General features: G+C 42.3%; 1 protein-coding gene and 1 long non-coding RNA gene across 13 annotated transcripts in view; one reads left to right on the top strand and one right to left on the bottom strand.

Moving 5' to 3' along the window:
* Window positions 1-11,376: 11,376 nt before the first annotated feature.
* Window positions 11,377-14,262, top strand: LOC141919394 (uncharacterized). The gene is made up of 3 exons (XR_012621968.1): window positions 11,377-12,113; window positions 12,253-12,338; window positions 14,201-14,262. It is a non-coding gene; the product is annotated as an uncharacterized LOC141919394 (long non-coding RNA).
* TBL1X (transducin beta like 1 X-linked) overlaps window positions 12,980-19,746 on the bottom strand; it is a 200,912-nt gene continuing 194,145 nt past the window's right edge. For all 12 annotated transcript variants that reach the window (XM_074814871.1, XM_074814866.1, XM_074814865.1 and 9 more), the window contains 3 exons: window positions 19,407-19,572; window positions 18,522-18,623; window positions 12,980-17,371 (listed from right to left, as the gene is read on the bottom strand). In XM_074814871.1, the coding sequence (XP_074670972.1) occupies window positions 17,345-17,371; window positions 18,522-18,623; window positions 19,407-19,572 (295 nt within the window). In that variant the 3' untranslated portion in view covers window positions 12,980-17,344. The remainder of the gene's footprint in view (window positions 17,372-18,521; window positions 18,624-19,406; window positions 19,573-19,746) is intronic.

The raw sequence follows: 19,746 nt of genomic DNA on the forward strand, positions 1-19,746 counted from the left end.
ATTAATTTCTTTCTTAGCTAAGTATGAAGAGAAAGCAAGGGACTTAGATCAGGTAATATTGATCCTTTTGAAATAGAGACCATATTTTCTGTGCAAAACTCATCTCAGTTGGGTTCAAAATAGCAGGAAAAAAGCGGAGGTGGAATTCTTTGTAAACCCTTTCAGATGCTGGGGTGTAGGCCAAGCTGCAAAACTCTAAAATCAAATAAACAGGCTCTGGCTTCACAGAAATAATCATGTGGCATGAAAGCACTTGGGAGGTGACAGACTGTAGCAAGAGGCCCTGTGAGAGGACTGAACAACTAATCCCTCCTTCCTTTCGCTGCTCTGGGGCACAAGTGGGACAGACTGGGTGCTCTGGCCCTGGCCCCCGAGGCTACCAGCAGTTCCTGAGCAGTGCCAGCTGGTTGCTGGTGCTGGAGCACCCCTGTGCTGGGCCAGGGCTGCAAAGGCTGTGCTTTGCTCCCCTCCTTTTCTTGTTCTTTCAAGGTTGTTCTTGGGATGCGTGTGGTGTGTCTATGCATTAGTAATCTATTGGGATGTCATCAGGAAAAATTAGGACTCATCTGAGAGCTTAAGAGCGACAGTTAAACTAATTCTGATGCACTGAGAAAGCAATATGGGACATTGCAGAGCAAACCAACAGTGGTTTTTAACTTATAAAAGAAGTATGTATGAGGAGACTTTCCTTACCTGCCGTTCCCAGCCTCTGGTGGATGCACGCAGCATTCCTCCACAGCTTAAAACGGGGTGATAATTGGTTCTGCTCATGCACAACCACGACCATATTTGATTTCAGCCCACACAGACCTTGTTCTTGCCTCACCGTTCAACAACTCAGGCACATCACTGCCTCCTCCAAGTGTTGCAGGGGGTGCCCATCCCTTCCCAACAGGACCGTGCTTTTGATGTGCATCTTCCCACTGCCCCTGCTGCTTGTGCTTGCTACATGCATGCCATGGGGCAGCCGCGAGCTGCTGCAGATGGCTTCATTTTGGGGGAAACTAAATGTGTGCTCCAAGGGTCAGTGAGGGCACGCTGTATACACCATGTTCTGAACAGTATAGCTGTAACACCGACCTAAATACTGCCTTCTTAAGTGTGCCATCCACTCTCTGCTGAGAAGAGCCGTGTGCTTTTCAGCACACAGAAAAACAACCTAGTTTTTGTTTCAATGACAATTTGTATCTGCATAGTCATCGTAGTGTGTTAATTCCCGCATCTGGTTTTCCAGGCTATGATCGCTTCAAATACACTTATTTTTAGACGCATTCTGGCATCCTGCTCTGGTGAATGTGGGAAGTGCTTGTCTCTGCCTGAATGTTTGTTTTCTGAGGTGTGTTTCAAAAATGGCTTGGGTTAACAAGGGAGAGATCTTGTCAATACTGAAGACCGTAGATGAAGTCAGAGTCTATGGTCTTCACCTTCTACTGTCTGTGGGAGGGGCTCTCTTCCCCGGTCACACAGCTCTCCCATTCTTGAGCAGGAATGCAGCTGTTGCTCTGGAATAGCAAGGTGTGACTCAGAGAAGAAGTAAGTAGGGAACAAGATTAGATATTGTCTAATAAAGTATATGTAGCTAAAGTGCTGTTTTGAGTATATAGCAATTGTCAATTTTAACTTCTTGTATTTTGGGCATATTAGAGCACAACAAAGCCTTTCTGAATTTATGGAAGGGAAAAAATTGTAAAATTTAGGAAGTAGTTGAATACATGCACTGAAGTAAAATTGCTGTAGTGAAATCTCAGAAAAATGATATCTATGCATACAGAACAGTGCAGCAGAATTGCCTGTATTTAACACCCTCCTTGCCTCCCAGCCAGTTTATCAAATCCAACCATACACAGTAAGTGTTCTCTGTATTCACCAAAACTTATTTTTAAGCCCTCGAAGATAAAATGAAAACTTCCAGGAAAAGTGTCTTCTCATATCCTGTAATACTTTCTTAAACACTCCTAGCTGTTCTCTGTTGGTGGAAGAGGATGTATGAAACTGTATTTGACCTGCCAGTCTCATACATTTTATACTATTTTATTTGGCCAGATGTTCAGGCTAGTTGCAAAGCTGAAATATGACCACTAGTAAAATAATAAACTACTTGAATAGGCAGACTTCTTGCATACCAAAGCTCCGCATTTATGAGGTCCACCATATGTCTGAATACCAAAGTCCTAACTACACCTCTGATTAAGCCCTTCCTCTGGTCTTGTAGACCAGATACATGGAGAAAGCTAGGAAGTGAAATGCCACATGTGATTCTCCCCCCCATCCCCTGTATAACAGGACTTGACTTGTAATTCAGAAGTTGACCTTGTGTATTCATGATGAAAAGTTATCTGGTCTTCTAAAATTTTCATGGATTCCTCAAGTTCACAGTGATCCCAGATGAAATCACTAAACCACACAGTAGCTAATGTAATTTTAAGACAGGCCAGGTGACATCTAGGTCATTCATCCTTTAAGGAGCAGGTATGCATCTGTGTGGACATTGCAGTTTGCAGCTGAAGAAGCAGCAGTCGTACAGTCAAATCCAGGGATGCATTTGAATCTATTTTCCCGGGCAGTTTATATTCTCTAGGATATGCTGTGAGCTGTATGGAAAGTTGGTTCTTTCACTGCACCTCTCTAAGCAAACCTTAAACACTCAGAGAGCTAAACTCATTAGGGGATTTGTAGGTAAAGTTTTCAAAAGGCTGAGAAAATTCACTGGGTGATGGTAGCATTTGTGTTTACACCCCAAACAATACTCCAAAGCAAACTAAAGCACTTTCTTCCACGCAGGTAACAGGAACGGGTGTCTTTCTAGCTCTCTTCAGCTTCTGTGTGCTCACACTATACAAGGTTGAAAGAGCCCTAGAAAAGGAATCAGACCATCATGCTTAGAAAGAGAACCGCTGTAGCCACCCCTAGACCTTTGACAGCCCCGTGGTTTGGAGTGTGTTCCCACCTAGCCTGCCCTTGTCCCTGCTCGCTATGTTTAAGTGTGTGGGACAGCGAGGACCTGCTGGGCTGTGAACTTGCACGGCTCAATCTACAGAAAGGACCAGAAGGCATGGATATGTTTTAGTGTGTTCTGTGTAACTGAAAGCTCTGAGAAGATGTTTTGCTGCTGATGGTATCGTTAGAGTGAGGGTTGAAAGGCCAAAGGGGTGGGTGACCTTGCCAGAGCCCACCACAGCCGCAGAGCTGTGTGAATAGGGTCAAATGCAATACAGTGAGAGCCAAAGGTGGCATCCACGTGTAGAAAAGACCATGTTTCTTATTAATATAGAAATGCTTATGTCTCAGAGGTAGCAAGCTCAGCTCTAAATTTCAGTTTCAATGTCTCGAGGATTAGGGAGTTCTTAGGGCCCTGGAAATTATTTCAGACTTCTCTGCATTTTGCAGGAGTGACCATTTCGTGAAGTGGTTAGCTGATAAAAAATGAATTTGATGGGCTCCTTCAATGCCTCACACGTCATGTGTGTTTTAACAGTTAGTATGGGGTAAGGCAGGTTCAGGCCAAGTGTGTTTACTGGCACATTAGTTAACGTGATCACTTACAATAGACTTGAATCTAATATGTTGTTAGCTGTATTTTCTTCTAGAGCACTGTGTGGCTGAGCCTGTATTAATCTCATTTTTTTTCTTTTGAGTACCTTTTACAAGCAGAATGAAAGATTAAGATGTGTTGAAGAACTACTAGAAAAAGGTATCTGTTAGTTATCTGTATTACAAGAGATTCCTTTTATGCCCAAATGACTATCACGCCCTTAGTTTTAGAAAAAGCTATAACGTATCTGGGAAGTTGGACTAATATAAAAGCAATTCATGGAGTCAGAGCCAGAGTTTGGCTGTGTACAAGCCATAAGCTTCATGGAACAGTGTAAATAATATAAAAGTGTAGGACACGGGAATGCCAGCTTGTGTGGGTGTTCATGCTGAGCATGCTAACTGATGTTAATATGGAGTGAGGGTAGCACAGGAGAATTCTCAGCAGGGATTTACCTGTGTAGGGTGAGGAAACAAATACTTCAGAGTAGAAGTGTCCTAACTTTCCCTTTCCTCACTCCAAAAAGAATTAGCTTCTGATGAAGGTAAAATAAGCAATCCTGCTGAAATGAAAATATCCTATGTTGAGTGAGGGATGTGTTCTGGGCAACTTCCAGATAAGATTAGGGTTTTGCAGACAGAAAGTCTTAGCCACAAGAAGCTGTGAAAGTCCCTTTAGTCAGAATGAGCGCCAAAATTATTTCAGTCCCTGTGAAGCTTTATGTGGTCTGCTGCTGCTGCGGGTTTGGTGAACAGTATATAGTATTTTGCAGTTAGCAGAGATGTAGAGAAATACTCTAAGTGATTGCTTTTCTCCCCAGCAGACACTAGCTCTCCACTCAGCTTGGAGTTTCTCCTACTAGTTTTTTTATGGAAAACCTTCTGTGAGAAGAGTGCAGCTTTTACACAGGAAGCTGTACAGGGCTGGTTTAAATTCACATTTCCATTTTGTTTGGTTAAACAGGTTAAAAACCTGTTGGCTAGACCAAGGGAAGGCTCTGTTTTAAAAGGCAAAGCCTCAGTTTTCACAGCACTGGCATGAATCCAATTTTACCTTAGTGGGGGATCGAAACCTGCTGCCATCTGGTGACACTGTGTTGGCTTCTCTGAAAACAGTTTGTAGTCTTAATTCAACTCCCAAAAGGCAGGCGTCCGTTTTACAGGAGCTGCCCCAGGGGGCAAGCACTGGAAGTGCCTGGGTCTGACGTCTATTTCCAGTATCACAGTCCTGGGCAACCAGCTTCAGGTGACCCTGCTGGAGCAGGGTTGGACCAGGTGACCTCCAGAGGTCCTTTCCACCTCAGCCAGTCTGCAATTCAAAGCCTCCTGTGATCTGGGCTCTCACCCTCACCCCGTTAGGTCTTTTGGTCAGGTGTTGGGCACAGACGGATGTTAAAGAAATGGATGTTAAAGAAGCTCGTGTTACTGTTTCTGAGCTGGGAGCACGTGCTGAGCATTTTCTAGTCTGAGCCTTTTGCGGGATCTGGAGACTGAATTAACTCAGGAAAATGAGGGAGCAGGTGGTTTTGCTGTGTGTCACATGATGGCTGTCATCTCTGTAAAGGAAGGGAATTCCAATGGGAGGTGTTAGTCTGCTGTGGTTAGAAACCACTATTTCTAACAGCCATGCATGCTAGTGTGTCTCTCTATATGGCCTCTGAATGGAAATCATCCAGTCATTTATATTTACAAATATGAGTATGGTATGATCTTAATCTGAATAAAAACTTACAACAGGTAAATTTGCCCTGGGAAGCTTGAATAGAAGAAACTGGGTATTCTTTACTTGCCCAAAGGTAAAAATAATATTTGTATAAAAATAACACAGTCAATTTAAGAAATAATATCAGACAGTTAAAAAAAAAGTCAGTATGCCAAAAAAGCCCACTAACTAATTTGTGTGGCCTGAATGCAATAGAAAGACAGCTGTGAAATCCACCTCAGCATCCACTGGAAAAGACGTACATGTATAAAAGGACTCTATATCATCCATTTATAAATGAGAAGATCTACAGTTAAAACAAGCCTGAGACAGCTTTCAAGACCCCACTTCTCTTTGTAACATCAGAAGGGGGGGCTTATTGCACCTTTTTCATCAGGCCTCGTTACTTCTCCAGGGTTTATGAGTGGCAGCACCACATTCCCCTCCCCAGCAGCAGGGAGGAGTGGGGAGCAAGGACACTGACATCATGGAAACCATCCCGTGATGAAACTGATGGGAAGATTTTGTGCTCCTTCCTCATCTCTTGGTCACTGGGGCTCATCGCATTTTGGGGTGGCAAGAAACTTTTTAAGCTTTCAGGCTTCTCCACAGGGGACATTTGTCTCTTTGCAAAGCCAGTGCTTGAGCTGGAGAGGCTGTCAAGGTGGCAGTTCACTACTGCCTGTGGCCCTGTCCTGTTGCAAGTGGCGGTACCCAAGGGGACTGTGGGTCTCTTTTCATGCCCTGGTGATGAGAGTCAGGCAGCCTCTGCCTTCACTTCTGTGGGAAGGAACCCGGGGTTTCCATCTTAAGGGATCTTAAGGGGTAGAGAAGAGCTGTGATGGATTGAGATGGTTTCCTCCCTCTGGAGAGCAGGACGACAGCATGTCTGTTAATAAAGACAACTTTTGTTGACGAAGCCTTGTTCTGCCCTAGTTTTTCACCAGCTTTCCTCTGCCTCCTGTGACCTACTGAATGCTTTCACACAGCACAGCTGAGAAGGACACAGAGGGTAAATGGAGGCCGTGGATCCTTGCTCTCCAACTGCCTCCGGAGAGGTACGCACTCATGTGTCTGTGAGCCTCCTGGAAAGTCTTGAAAATGTGTAAAACCAAACACGACCTCTTTAATGATGCTTATTAAAAAAGGCACCTGTTAAAGACATGGTTTTAAAGCAGTGCAGTGAGGTTTTTTTGCACAATGTGAGAAACCAGCTGTGTTGGCTGGTTTGTCCTTGCAGCATCCTCCCCCATCAGAGGGCACCAAGGCTCAGGACAGCATGAAAATCCTGGCAGCCATTCATTGCAGCTGTAGCCACGTGATAGCATCTGCTCCTGTTTTTGCCTGCTACAGCAGATCTTGAGTGAATTTCCTTGAGGAAAAGAAATTTTAAAAAAAGAAAAAAAAAGCAACAATGCAACTCTCTCCTTAAGCTAAAGTGCTCAATCAAGAGCCACATTTTATGTGGCAATGAAATGCCGGAGTCCTCCCACCCTGCCCCTGGTCATGCGCCTCCATGTGACAAGGAGCACAACATTCTTCTCAACAGCCCTTTCCTCAAGGCACCAGACACGACTTGCCAAGGATCAGAGGCATTCCCCTAGCCGTGCTAAGTGCTCTGGGTAACAACCCAGCTCTGCTAACACCCGTGTCAGGCAGTCAGCCATCCCCTAGGAATGCAATTACACCCAGAACAATACGGCGGAGGCCAGATAAGGAGGCTTTTTCCTTAGTTCCCAGGGATTTTATAGTCTGAAAGCTGGTATACCCAGATTCTTTCAATATAATGTTTGAATTTAAATGAAAAAAATCACATCTACATTAACAAAATACTTTTTGCTAAACACAGAAGACTGTTTAATAAATATCTTTAAATGTAATAGAGGCTTTTCTCCTTTGTTTGCTGGGGCCTGACACTAGTGAGCTTTATGACTTAGATGGTAATGAGGCTGATGTTGAATAACTGGAAACTTGTGAAAGGCACGAGCGAGTGAGCTGAAGACATAAAGGCAGACACAAGAGTCTGGGAATTGTTCCTCTCTTCTAGTTGCGTTTATCATCCCCCAGAGAGCAGGGTGGTGGGACACACAAGTGCCAGTGCTGCTGCTGATGACGGCCATCAAACCAGTCCTGATCCTGCCTCTTGGAGCCTCTCCACCCTGCTCATGACATTAATTCTTCACTAGGTCAAAAGGAGACAAGAAACACAAGCGATGCTGACTTTATAGGCCCATGGTAGGCGACCCTTCACTCCAGTTTGGCAGCATTTATTTTTACAGGGGGAGCCCAGGGAGCTGCAGTCCTGTGCCCAGAGCTCCTGCTGGGGCTGCGAGGTTGGTCCGGGTGCAGCCAGACACAGCATTGGCATCTGTCAGCAGAGCTGCCTGAGCACCAGCCTGTTGGCTACAGGGCTGTAAAACCTTTAAAAAAAATTACTTTTTTCATGGCACCTGTTTCAGGTTTCAGTTTTATTGGTACATTACTGGGAGACAAAAATGGTATGTATGGTTTTAGTTTATTTTATGAAGATATCACACTGTATATACCCAGTTAATGGATTCATTTTATGTCAGGTGAGATTCCGATCATACCTATGAAACTGTGGGGTTGCTTCTTCTGCTCCTGTAGACACTTGTGAAAGAAACTGATAAATATTTAGGCACAATTCCACAAACAACCCATGTGTCAGTGCACACATATGTAGGAACACACACACATGCACACATGTAAGTACTCCTTAGGTTTTAACATTAAAACTTCATAGTTTCTGATGATGGGTAAATTATAAATTTTTTTTTTTTGGTGGCTCTCCCCAAATGTTAATACCTCTTGTTAAAAAACACCACCAGGAAGCTCCCCACAAGACACTACCGAAATGATAAACAAATATTCTGTTTACAAAACTTACATCTTCTTTGAAATAAAATTTCAACATGCAATTCACTACCGCCCCCAAATATCCTTCAAAAACACCATAAAAAATTCCAGCAACATTTTCCTGTTAAATTGCCATTGTTTTGTCTTCTCAGGTTTGTTTTTTTTTTTTTTTTCAGGTCCATTTTACAATGACAGTTGGGGTGTTAAGTTGGTTTTGTTTTATTTCAACCACCTCAAGCAGTAGTCTGTTACATGACCCCCCAAGAGGCTACTGCAGGATATTTGCTTGGGAGAAGCAAGTCCAAAGAGGAAGTCCACCTTAGAAAAGAATCCAGATACACAGCTCTTGCTGGGCAGTAATAGCTTCCCCAGCCCAAGACATACAGGGCATAGCAAGAAAGACAGTATTAATGAATTAGGTCAAAATTGTAGAGCAGAAAGGAAGATACTCTTCATTCTCTTAAATTAATTTCATTTTTGGAGCTGATCAGCTCATCTTTCCACCAAAGGAGGAATGAGCACCAACACTTTTGTGGTTCAGAACATGGAAAGGAATGACCAAATGGCAATAAGTAATAAAATTAATTTTTTTCTGTTCTGCTAGAGGTGCTGCTGTGAGTTCAGTTCCTACCAGAATAGATGTGGTTCAAGTAACGGATGAGGGTGTTGGTGGTTTTTTTTTTTAAGTAGGGTTTTCTTATGTAGGGTTTGTCAGGGAAAGCTGTGGGACATGTTCTCAGCTTAGAGCTGTGCACAGATTAGTCCCTCTCTCCACACCTGAGCGCTGATAATTTCTGCTTGCTTCTGTGACACTGCAAAAACAAAAAACAGGCAGAAATGCGCTGGTGTGTATTGATAAGAATGGAGTTTTTTGTTGGTAAGGGGTCTTCAATTAGCTTCCCTAGTCTCAGGAGGGCTGGTGGAACTTGTGCAGTGATGAGAAATGCTGTTTTTTTCCATACCAACACCTTCACCTGAACCTATCAATCTTTTGCAGAGTCCAGAGCACTTTTTTTTTGTACCATCACATTTTTTTAACCACTCTATCTAGGAAATCTAGGATTTTCTGTTAAAAGCTGATGTTTCTTGTCTGTGAAAAGATTTTTATAAATTTTTCTCCAGTCTTCAGCAATGTCTCTGTACTGAAGCAGGCCCATGTAAGAATGTCATCCTAAAAGTTGGTAGATTAGAAAGGTTTAATTTTTTTTTAACTGCTTTGATCTGTATTCCTTGATCAAGTCATGAGACCTTTAATGTGGATATGCAAAAAAAATAATGGGTGTCTGTGTGGGCTGACTGAACCACAGGCTCTCTGCCTGCGTCATCCTCCGTGGAGGAAGGTGAGTGGGTAGATGATTAGACATGGTCATCTTATTGCGCAGGAATTTCTCACGATTCTCCCCAAACTAGCGTCTGGGAAAGAAGCTGATAAACAGCCATTGTCCAGGACTTAGCAGATGGCAACACCATGCTGCGGACTTTTCCCATCAGATTTCTGTTATTCTCAGGAGTCTGTGATCCCATCCAACCTAAGTGTCCTCACTGACAGTACTCTCTCGACATCCTTCAGCCCAGCTGGCAGGACACCATGGCTGTAAGGATTGCAGAAAGTCTCAAAAACCCTTCTAATGGCTTGAGCTTTCTGTTTTTCCCTTGAAGAAAATACTCAGAGTTTTTCAGGAACTGCAACACAGCTTGTAGGACACGATGCTCACTTGACACCACTGATTTTCAGAAGCCTAGAGAGCAAATTTTCAGTTTTGGAACTACAGAATGGCAGTGCTTTGCAACTAAATCCATTCTCATTTGTTGTGCATTTCTTACTGTGCTGCATTAGTCCAGTGAAGGACGAGGATGCCAAGTTTGTCCCAGTAATTAATGGGAAGGATTTGGAAAGAGATGAGCAGAACCTTTTCTTGATCTTTTGTAGTGGGATGGATACTAATGATTTACACAGTGAAACCAAGGCTGCTTCTGTGAAGGTAGAAGACGTTGGACCTTACAGCAGGAAAAGAGGATATAGCTGCTTTCCTGTGGTTATTAGGTTTTGTATTCTTTTGGGTTTGTGAATATATTCAAAAGGAAACAGAAAAAAACTATCTCTAAGGAAGCAAAGATCTTCCTTCCTGTTGGGAAAGGAGTCAGCAAGGATGATAAATTCCTTGCCAAGTGAGTCATTTCTTCACTTAAGAGACTTCAAAGCTTTAAAAATTACTTTTTGTACCATGGAGCTTAGATATGAAATTGCATATGCTCTTAATGGACGAAGCTGATCTGTCCCTTGACGGGAAATGATACACAGAAATATGGCAGGGAAAGAAGTGGGTTTGAGTGAGATCCTGCAATATTACACCTTTCCCGAATAGCTCTAACAAATACCCTTTTATTGTACTGCATGCTGACAGAAGTGAAAAGCAAGTGTTTAGGACTGCTCAATGCTTCCAGTGTTAGTTGTCAAATAGTTCACAGGCTAAGTAAATATTTATAGGATAAATAAAGGAAAACTAAACTACAATTTTAGTTTGACAGTCACATATTTTTTGAAACATGCCTGGAAATGACGTGACTAAAAATAGGACCATCATATAGTGTTTATTTAAGAAGCAGGTAAGGTGAGAGCTTTTATATAGCGCTACCTATTAAAGCTCTAGCCCCACAGTGTTTGCCTCCTTAGCTCTCACATTCTTTATTTTGAGAAACTGTTATGAAGTCTGCTGGTGGTTCCTGGTCTTGTGAAAGCTGAACAAACATATTTGTCCTACTGCTTTCAACTCGTAGTTACAGGGAATTAATTGTACATTAATATTGTGCAAATTTCAGAGCACAAACTGAGACAAGTGGCATGAAAGGGCATTACTTTCCCTTTTTTGAGTATTTGATGCTGTGGTTGGGTGCTCATCATCAGCATACCAGTTTTTCTAGCACTTGAATCTTCCCAAAAGTTATTTATCAATCCTAACTTAATGCTCTCGGTCCTTAAACACCTAAAAATTAGATGCGGCACATAAGACTCTGTTTGATCTGAGCACTAATTCTGTTTGAGGACTTTTGACAATCTTTCAGCCTTAGCTTAGGTGAATGGTCAACATTGTTACACGGTCATAAAGCAAAAATCCCACGTTTCATGTTGAATCCCCCACTAAGTATTGTGGGTACCATTTTGTGGAAAAAAAAACCCATCTAAAAAACACACAACTTTCAGCCTGTTAAAGCTAAAAACCCCCACTATATCCTTTGAGGTGTCAGTGCCACGAACCCCAAGCAGAGAGAGAGAGACTATGAGATGGTGCACATGGGAGCTCCTGCCAGAGGCGATGACTGCCACTCCCACCGCACAAACTGGAATATTCTGAAGTTCTTCAAAAACCTCCAACCACTCAAGCAAAGCTGAATTTAAGCCTCACTAGCTTAAAGAAAAATTAACAACTTACTTTGATCAGAACTAGAGTCCAATTTATTTTATTTGGAGAAACTTCCGTTTGAGGAAACTTTTTTAAGGAAACTTTTAAAAAGTACTTCAACCCCATCTTACTCAAATTAGTTTCTTACCAGCTGCTTAGATTTCCAATAAATGCATCACGGGGGGGAAAATAAAACTGAACAATAAAGATGTGATGTGAGTAGCCATAAAGGTGACCTGGTTAAAAGGGAAAAAGTACTGAACACATGATATCTGCTGAAATACTGAGAGAGACACTGCCTGCCAGCCTGGGAGCTGTGAGCCTGGGAACCAGAAGCATTCTTGAGAAGCACAGCCAGTATCTTTGAAGTGCAGCTGGGTACGTAGGAACTGGAGACATCCTGAGATACCCTCAATAAACGCAAAACCAAGGAACTGTTATGATTACTTATTATCTGAAAAGCTGAAAACGTCTGGAAAACTGGGAAAACATCCTGAGAAAGCAAGAATTGGTAACTGTCATTGGCTGTTCTAACTGCAACAGGGAAAGTCCTGAAACATAAAAATTGGTCTGAGAGAATAGAAATCATCTGGCTGTCCCAGGTGAAAACTAGAAATTTACAGCTCAAAGTGGTGGTGTCCTACAACCTCTTATGTCTCTATGATATAAAAATTACTCTCTATCCAAAACAGAGCTTCTCATTCTTCCTGTGCTGAACATACTTGTCCCTTTCCTGAACAGATCTGCATGAACTTTCTACAAGACCTTGGACCCTTCCCAGGGATGCCTGGCTGACTCCAAACTCCGTGACACGGACCATCTTTGAAGTGAGACTCTGCCTGTTGTTTTATTGTTCCCTTCCTGAGCCCACGGCTGGGGCTGGTCTGGTTTGTTGTCCCACCTCTGGGATGGTTGGGCCTCTTCTGAGATCTGTCTAATGTGCTTGGTGCCACATATATACGTGTCAGTAACCTACTGTAAGTATATCTATCTGCTGCTACATTATTTATAAGTTTGCTTCACTAGTAATAGCTTTGTAACCTGGAATATTATATATATATACACACTTCATTGCTGCTATTATTGGGTGCTGCTATAAATGATCATTGTTACAATTAATTGCTGCTACATTATTGATTGTTGCTATACTATTGCTTGCAGATACTACTTTGTAATAGCTTGATATATGTATATATTTGCTTTCTTAATCATAGGTATACTTGCTAATGGTGATTTGTGGGCTTATTTAAGGTAATCCGTAATAAAGTTAAGAAAATTAGAGGATAGAGCCTGCATGTCCTTCTGTATTACAAAATCCTATGAACCCACAGTTGGGGGCCTTATACACCCACAGGTCGGGTGACCCTTTAGGTCATGACACCACATTACAACTTAAATCACCCAACCCCAGCTCTTAAGCGCAGGATGCAAAATATCCAGAAAAGAATAAGGAACAACACGCACAGAATTCTCTAATATCAAAATATAGCAATTTATTCAAGACACTGAATATGATCTGTTGATTCTCTCCTTAAAACAAATGAGCTACAATACACAAGGTGAATTTGAAGAAAGTGTGGGTGGGGGAGAAACAAAATAAGGGTTGATGTTGTTTCAACAGAACCTGGGAAATGCTGAAATGAGAACCAAGTCTGGCTGCAAGTCTGACACAGACAATAAAAACTGCAGAAGCCAGAATTCAGAATTTCAGTGAGTGGCTGAAAGAACATTTCTGCAATTGACAAAGAACCACATCTTTTAAAAAAGCAAAAGGAGGAAAAAAAAGGAGGAAAAATTAAAAAGGGAAAAAGAAAAAGAAACCCAAAAACAAAGCAGACCCTTACATTTGACAAAGTGCACTTCACTTGGCTCTAAAATTAGCTATTTTTTCTTTTTTTTTTTAAAACAAATTAAAAGGAAATTTCTAAGATGTAGCATGGGGTTAATGTGTGTATAACCCTGTAAGTCAGGCCCTTTAGTGCCCCACAAGGGACCCAGTGTTTTCTACATAAAAGATTCAGTATCCTTCTAACCCACAGAGTCGAGTGGTTTTTCAGAAACGTTTTTTTTTTCCACTTCAAGGCCAGTTCCAGACAGCCAGCAATAATAAAAATCCAGTAAGCCTCTTGATGGTTTCACAATCCTGTTTGGTCATTTAGATTTTTGAATTTCTCTTCTGTTACAAAGAACTATAAACAAAATTTATCAAAAAATATTGTATGGAAAAAATGGAAGTCCACCGGCCTGTTGCTTCACGCTGTTCTATTGCAGGGGAGCTGCAGAAAGGCACTGCTAGCCACGGGATGCCGCCGTGGCAGTGGAAGAAAGCGAGAGCTCCCACGAGGGCAGTTCTGCAGGTCTTGGCTTGGATGTCCACGTTGAACTACAGCCTGGAAAAGCCTCTCTGTCCCCATTGCCCACCTCCTAAAGGAACCAGCTCCTTGGGCTAGGATTAACCTTCGCGACTACATCTTCTGCCTTCCTTAATAGCTGCCCTCACTTTAGCTGAAAGCTATCTACTACCATATCTGAGGATTTTTCAGTCTTGGGGAGGGAAAGAAAGTTAGTTTTCTTAACTCCTCACCTACACTGCTTTCAAATCTGGAAGCCTGTATAGCAAACTCACGTAGACTTTGCAAACCAACTGATTTTCAAATTCTGTTTCTCTTGGCTTCTTACCTTCATGCAGGTGGGAAGAGGAAAGGTGGTGTTCTGACAATTTAAAAAAGGGAAAAAGAAAAAAGAAACAGGCATCACGGACACTGCCGAGTTATCTACCGCAGCTATCCCGGGAACAACCATGGAACACCGGCTATGTGGCCAAGCAGCTATGCGGTGTCGCTGAACGCAGACTGGGTGACCTCATCTCTGAACCCTGAGGTCTGGTCTACTCAGGTGTCACTCACGGGACAGAGGCAAGGCCAGGGCCCCATCTGCGCTGGCCTCCGCTCTCTGCAGGCTGGGTGCTTCTGTGCTGCCTTCTCAGAAATGCCACCCAAAAGCAGCTTAGGAAGTTAACCGTGTACATGCAATGATTGTAATCAAATCATCGACCCAACCGTGCTTTATAAAACCACATTAAACCTTTGTATTAAAGTCTCTCTTCGAGCAAGTACTTTTTTTTTAAAGTAGTGACTTTAAATTAGTATGTACACGTGGTTATTATAAAACAGTGCAAAACTGCCACGTGATCATCTACAGCCCATGCTCTTGGAGCAGAAATCTAAAACCAACACATAAACACAGTTAACACCAAAAATAATCCTTGACACCTTCCAGTGTCCAGTTCTTTGATATAAATTAGAAGCAAGCCTAACTGTCATTAATAACCAAAATCCCACATAACTGTTTTCACCTCGGGACTGAGTAACCCTTTTAGCAGTGATTTCTTTTCATACTTTTTTCCTTTACAAATGTGTATCTTTAAGAAGTGCAGCTGAAGCTGGCAGTGGCTGGTTCCACTGGAAGCACTAAGATACTGTACAGGTGCAAGCATAAAGAGAGAAAAACACAGGAGAATAAATGACATACAAATTCCATGGTGCCGTGATGATGCCATGATGGCAGGTCTTACACCACCAGTTCAGCACTAGGGCTCTGGTTTTGGTTTTGCTCACATCAAGTCACCACTTCAGCAGCTGTGGTCAAAGGGAAGGTCCCGTGTTACAGAAATAGCGACTCTGGGCCGGAAGGTACTATGTGATGTTAAGGGGGTTCTCTCCTTGGGTGTTTTTGTCTCTCCTACAAATCCTAGCCTAGCCTGCATCTAGAGAGGACACCTGTTTGACTCAGCCAGTTCTGAGGATTTGTCTAAGTAATGGCTGCCATCACCCCAAGGTTGCCTTATAGTTCACAGCACTTTCAGTAAACTCTGCCTATGCATACTTCTTTGCATCCACCATTTGCTCTTAAGAGTAATGTAGTCTTCAGCAGGCATCCCTGCAGATGTCTAGCGTGCAGTAAGGAAATCTTGTCCAAAGTGGATAGGTGGTGCTTTGGAAGTCTTTATTGTCATTCCGATCATTTCACCCACTATAACTTTATAGTGGTATGTATGTCGAGATATAATTTATGTATCCTTTATCATGTCCTCACCTAATGGAGAGTTCTACGTGGTCTTCTGAGCACTGCACTGCGGACACCCTCAAGGCTAACCCTGTCTGGGCAGTGAGCTGCCAAGTGCAGACCCAAAGCTTTCCTTGTAGCACGCAGCACACGCACGGCTGAGGTGACAGCAGCACCACATGCTGCCAGATGCAATGGAAGAGCCTGCTTCTGGGCACGGGCTGACCATGGATGGACAGGAGCTTGGCAAGAGGCCACTCTTCAGCAGCAATAGCTGCAGTCAATATATCTTGGTTCAACTGGTCTCATCAAGTCAGTGGCAAAATCCCACTGACTTATTGGAATAGAAACAGCTGAGCGGGACGAATAGTGGAGGACCACACTGCTCAGAACCACGTTCTGTATGAAATCTGAACTATCTCTAGAGGAAAGAAGATACACAAGCGTTTTCCCCTGGTTACCGAGGATAAACGAAAATACGGACTCAAAAAATGAATGCTATATTTATAGCCTCAAACTTATGAACCCCTTTTAGTAAGTGTACATCATCAAACAGCCACAAAATGAAATGAGACTATATAAATGGCTGGCTGCTGGAAGAGGACTCTTAGTAAATGACTGGCATTTATTGTATCAAATGGCATTTTTTCTTACAGCACTTTCTGACAGAGAAGAGAAAAAGGATACTGCACCTTTCATGTTCCTTGAACTCTGTGTCATTCTTTTTGCTTGAATTACACAACTGGTCTACATTTGGTGGCCATTTTAGGCTTTTAAAACTGTTTAACATAAAAAATATTTTTTTTCCAAAAATACACTGGGTTCTTTCTGTTAAAAGTCATCTTTCTCCTGTAAAAATCTTCCCCAGCACTGCATTCTTATATAAAGCACTTATTACACAATTTGCTGAAAGTGCCCTTGAGACGCTAAGATCTGAAGCATGGAGGATTTTTTTTTCTTTTAAACGGAGAGAAAGAAAGGAAAAGGAAGAGAGAGAAGAGAGGAGAAGCAGTCTGTCAAAAATTTTCATTGTCATGTCCACCTGGCTGCATCTACTATGGGCATACAGGGAAAAAAGAAAAAAAAAAGGGCAAGAAGAAAGAGGAGAAAAAAAAGGAAGGAGAAGTTGGGAGTGGAAGGGAGAAATAAAAGGAAAACAAAAGTTTCATCCTAAGCCTGGGATCCTCCAGGCTGTAATATTCCAGCTGATAGAAAAACCACTGAACAAAAAAAGTAGTCTAGAAAATAGAAAGTGTTGTGATTACAAAGTTGAGCATTTCATCAGTACAAACTGGTCTTTGAACGTCCTTTGGGAGAGCAACTGTAGTGTCCAAATTGGAAGGAAAAAATACAACACCGCATGGAGGAGGATTTTTTTTTTCCCTTTTGGTTTATCACAGCATTTTTCTTTTTTTTTTTTTTTTATTAATTTTTTTTGGCACAGCTTTTTTTTCCCAGCCATCAGAGCAAGTTCTCAGACGCAAACCAAACAGTGCAATGCCTAGCTGGTGGCTTCATGCTTCCAAGGCTGAATGTTCCAGGTGGAAACCATTCCCTCCCCCTCTGAAGTGACTGCGTTTTTACTCCTTGATGAAGGTTACGGACAAAATACTAGACACCTGTGGCCAGGGAGAGTTGGTTTCACGGTACACTCTAACTTTGATCAAGTTCGTACAGTTCTGGAGCTGTTAAGAATAGTTTTGAAGAGTGCTTCTCCCCACACATTCACTGCTGGTCCATTTGAAATTTCTTCTAAAACATTTCACTTTTACTTCCGCAGATCTAGAACGCAAACCTGGAGAGAAAAGACTCAGTGTTAAGAACCATTTCTGAAGGTGATGTTGAAGTCCTATCCCTGTACGGCCCCATACACAGGCCGATCAGCCAGCACTATGTTATACTCCCCAGCTTCCAATCAGCCTTGCTCAAGTACCTGTTTACATGCACACAAGTAAGGGAACAAACTGACATGGGAGAAAATGCAAGTGAAAACCATACATTAAACATTTAGCTGGACTTTCGTTGGATTACACACAAACAATTTGGAGACACATCCCAGATAAGACTATGGGGCTCTATTTAGTTGCCTAAATACAGTGTCCACTTCCATTTCTGAAATATATTCAAAATAGATGCAGGCCTGGCAGGCATGACACAGGACCTAGAACAGACACGTGCCCATCTGGAGCAGCTGTTGGAAGCCAGGCATGCACAGTCTCAAATGGCACAACTAAGCTCAAGCAACTGGGTCATGTCATAGGTGTACCCTTTGTTAAAACCAGTTGAAAAATACTGCTCTAAAGTAGCTATGCCAGCCAGCCACGTAGAAGAGTTATTTTAAAAAGCTGTGGAGTCTGTTAAAACATCTGTGCATCCTTCACAAGCTGATCATGCTGCAATTGAAATGTTTTAAAAGTAACACTAACAGAAAAAATAGTAATGAATAATCAGTATCTCTACAGCAATATTTCTCCTTTACCATGTGATGAAATCTTTGGGCATCATGCTGAAAAATGCCTCCTTTAGGTACTATTCAAGGGTAAACTTCTGTGGGATAAAACTCAAAAAGCCCCGGGACAACTTTAGAGATTTGACTACTGTGATCTGACCTTCATTAAAAATTGACAGATGAGGTAAATAATAACAGAAACAACACTACCATTGTTCTTATCAAATATGTATTTAAAAGCCATTCCCATCTTCAGCAATATTCACCTATTCCACAAGAATTCTTCATTTGCAATAGGTACACCACCTCCTAGTATTCAAAACCTTTCAAAGCAGGAGTGTTTTTAATATACTACACAGAGCTACTTATTTATGTCTTGAGCTGCCTACGTCTTCAGCTCTGTCCACAGGAGGCAATATGGCACGTATGGTTTTTTGTTGACGCTCTCCAGAAGAGTAATCTCCACCCAACATTTACAATGTCTAAAGCTCCTTACCGATCCGTCTGATGCGCTTGCTCCCACTTTGTCTCCTCTAGCATTCCAGCAGACTTCGAAGATGCCCCCGGTGCCTCGGTAGCTATGTACTAGAGTTCCACTCTACAAAGCAAAACAGCATGCAAACATTTGATACAGAAGCTCCCCTTCTTTGTCATGTGGCACTACATTAAAAAGAAGACAGTTGTGGCGAGGGGGAGCTATTCACATCACCCAGCCACGGTCATCTCCATAACGTGCTGAAGTTAGTAAACTGGTCTTTCATAATGAAGTGAAACAGGTTCCTCCAGAACACAATTTACAGTAGGACTCTTAGACATCTCTTTTCGTCAGCTCTGTAACAGTAAAGGCCTGAGGAGTTGGGCTGAGGTGGTCTTCTCTAAAGCTTGTTGCTAATTCAGTTGTGAGGCATCAGTATCCAGAATTAAATCTGTGGAACTATGATGTCCCACTTTTCTCCAGAATATCCCCCACTCCCCAGTCTGTATACCCTTTGTATCTGTCATCCCCTCATCACAAAGTATGAGCCAGGTGCATCAGACTCACAACTGAACTCAGCTTGTTACTAGGTAAAACCATCCCTTATTTCTAAGAATCAATCCACACCTTTGCTTCACAAAGCTGATGGCACAACGTAATGTACCTATTTTAACGTACGCTAGGTGTTTTAGCATACAAAGAAGCCTGAGCAGAAATGTTCTGGACAGTCACCTCACTCCACCTGAGTGACTCAACTGTTATGCTGGGGTTTGTGTCAGCCAATACAATCAGGTTCACCTTGGCTGGCAGGTCATACGCTACAGAGGTACATATATTTTCCATTTAAGCTTTTGCTATTAATGTGTCATCTAAACCAGATGTGCTGCACATGAAGCAAAACAGTACCTGAGTATTCCATATATGGACACATTTGTCAAAGGACCCACTGGCTAGATATTTTCCATCAGGACTAAAAGCTACACTGTAGACAGGCTCTTGATGTTTTGTTAACGTATGGATGCAGACTCCTCGGTCAACGTCCCACAGCCGAACAGTGGAATCAAATGAAGCACTGCAAGAAGCATTCAAACACAAGCATGTCTTAATTTGGGTGTTAATCAATTTGTAGTTTGATAGTGTAAACATTTTAAGAGAATACCACAAGTTTTCTCCCTTGGCTAAGCAAGAAAAATGTTTCAAACAGAAAAGCTGATCTGCCCTACAGCCTGTACGTTTTTTTATGACA

The sequence above is a fragment of the Strix aluco genome, chromosome 2 (assembly GCF_031877795.1).
Source record: "Strix aluco isolate bStrAlu1 chromosome 2, bStrAlu1.hap1, whole genome shotgun sequence".
Classification (NCBI taxonomy): domain Eukaryota; kingdom Metazoa; phylum Chordata; class Aves; order Strigiformes; family Strigidae; genus Strix; species Strix aluco.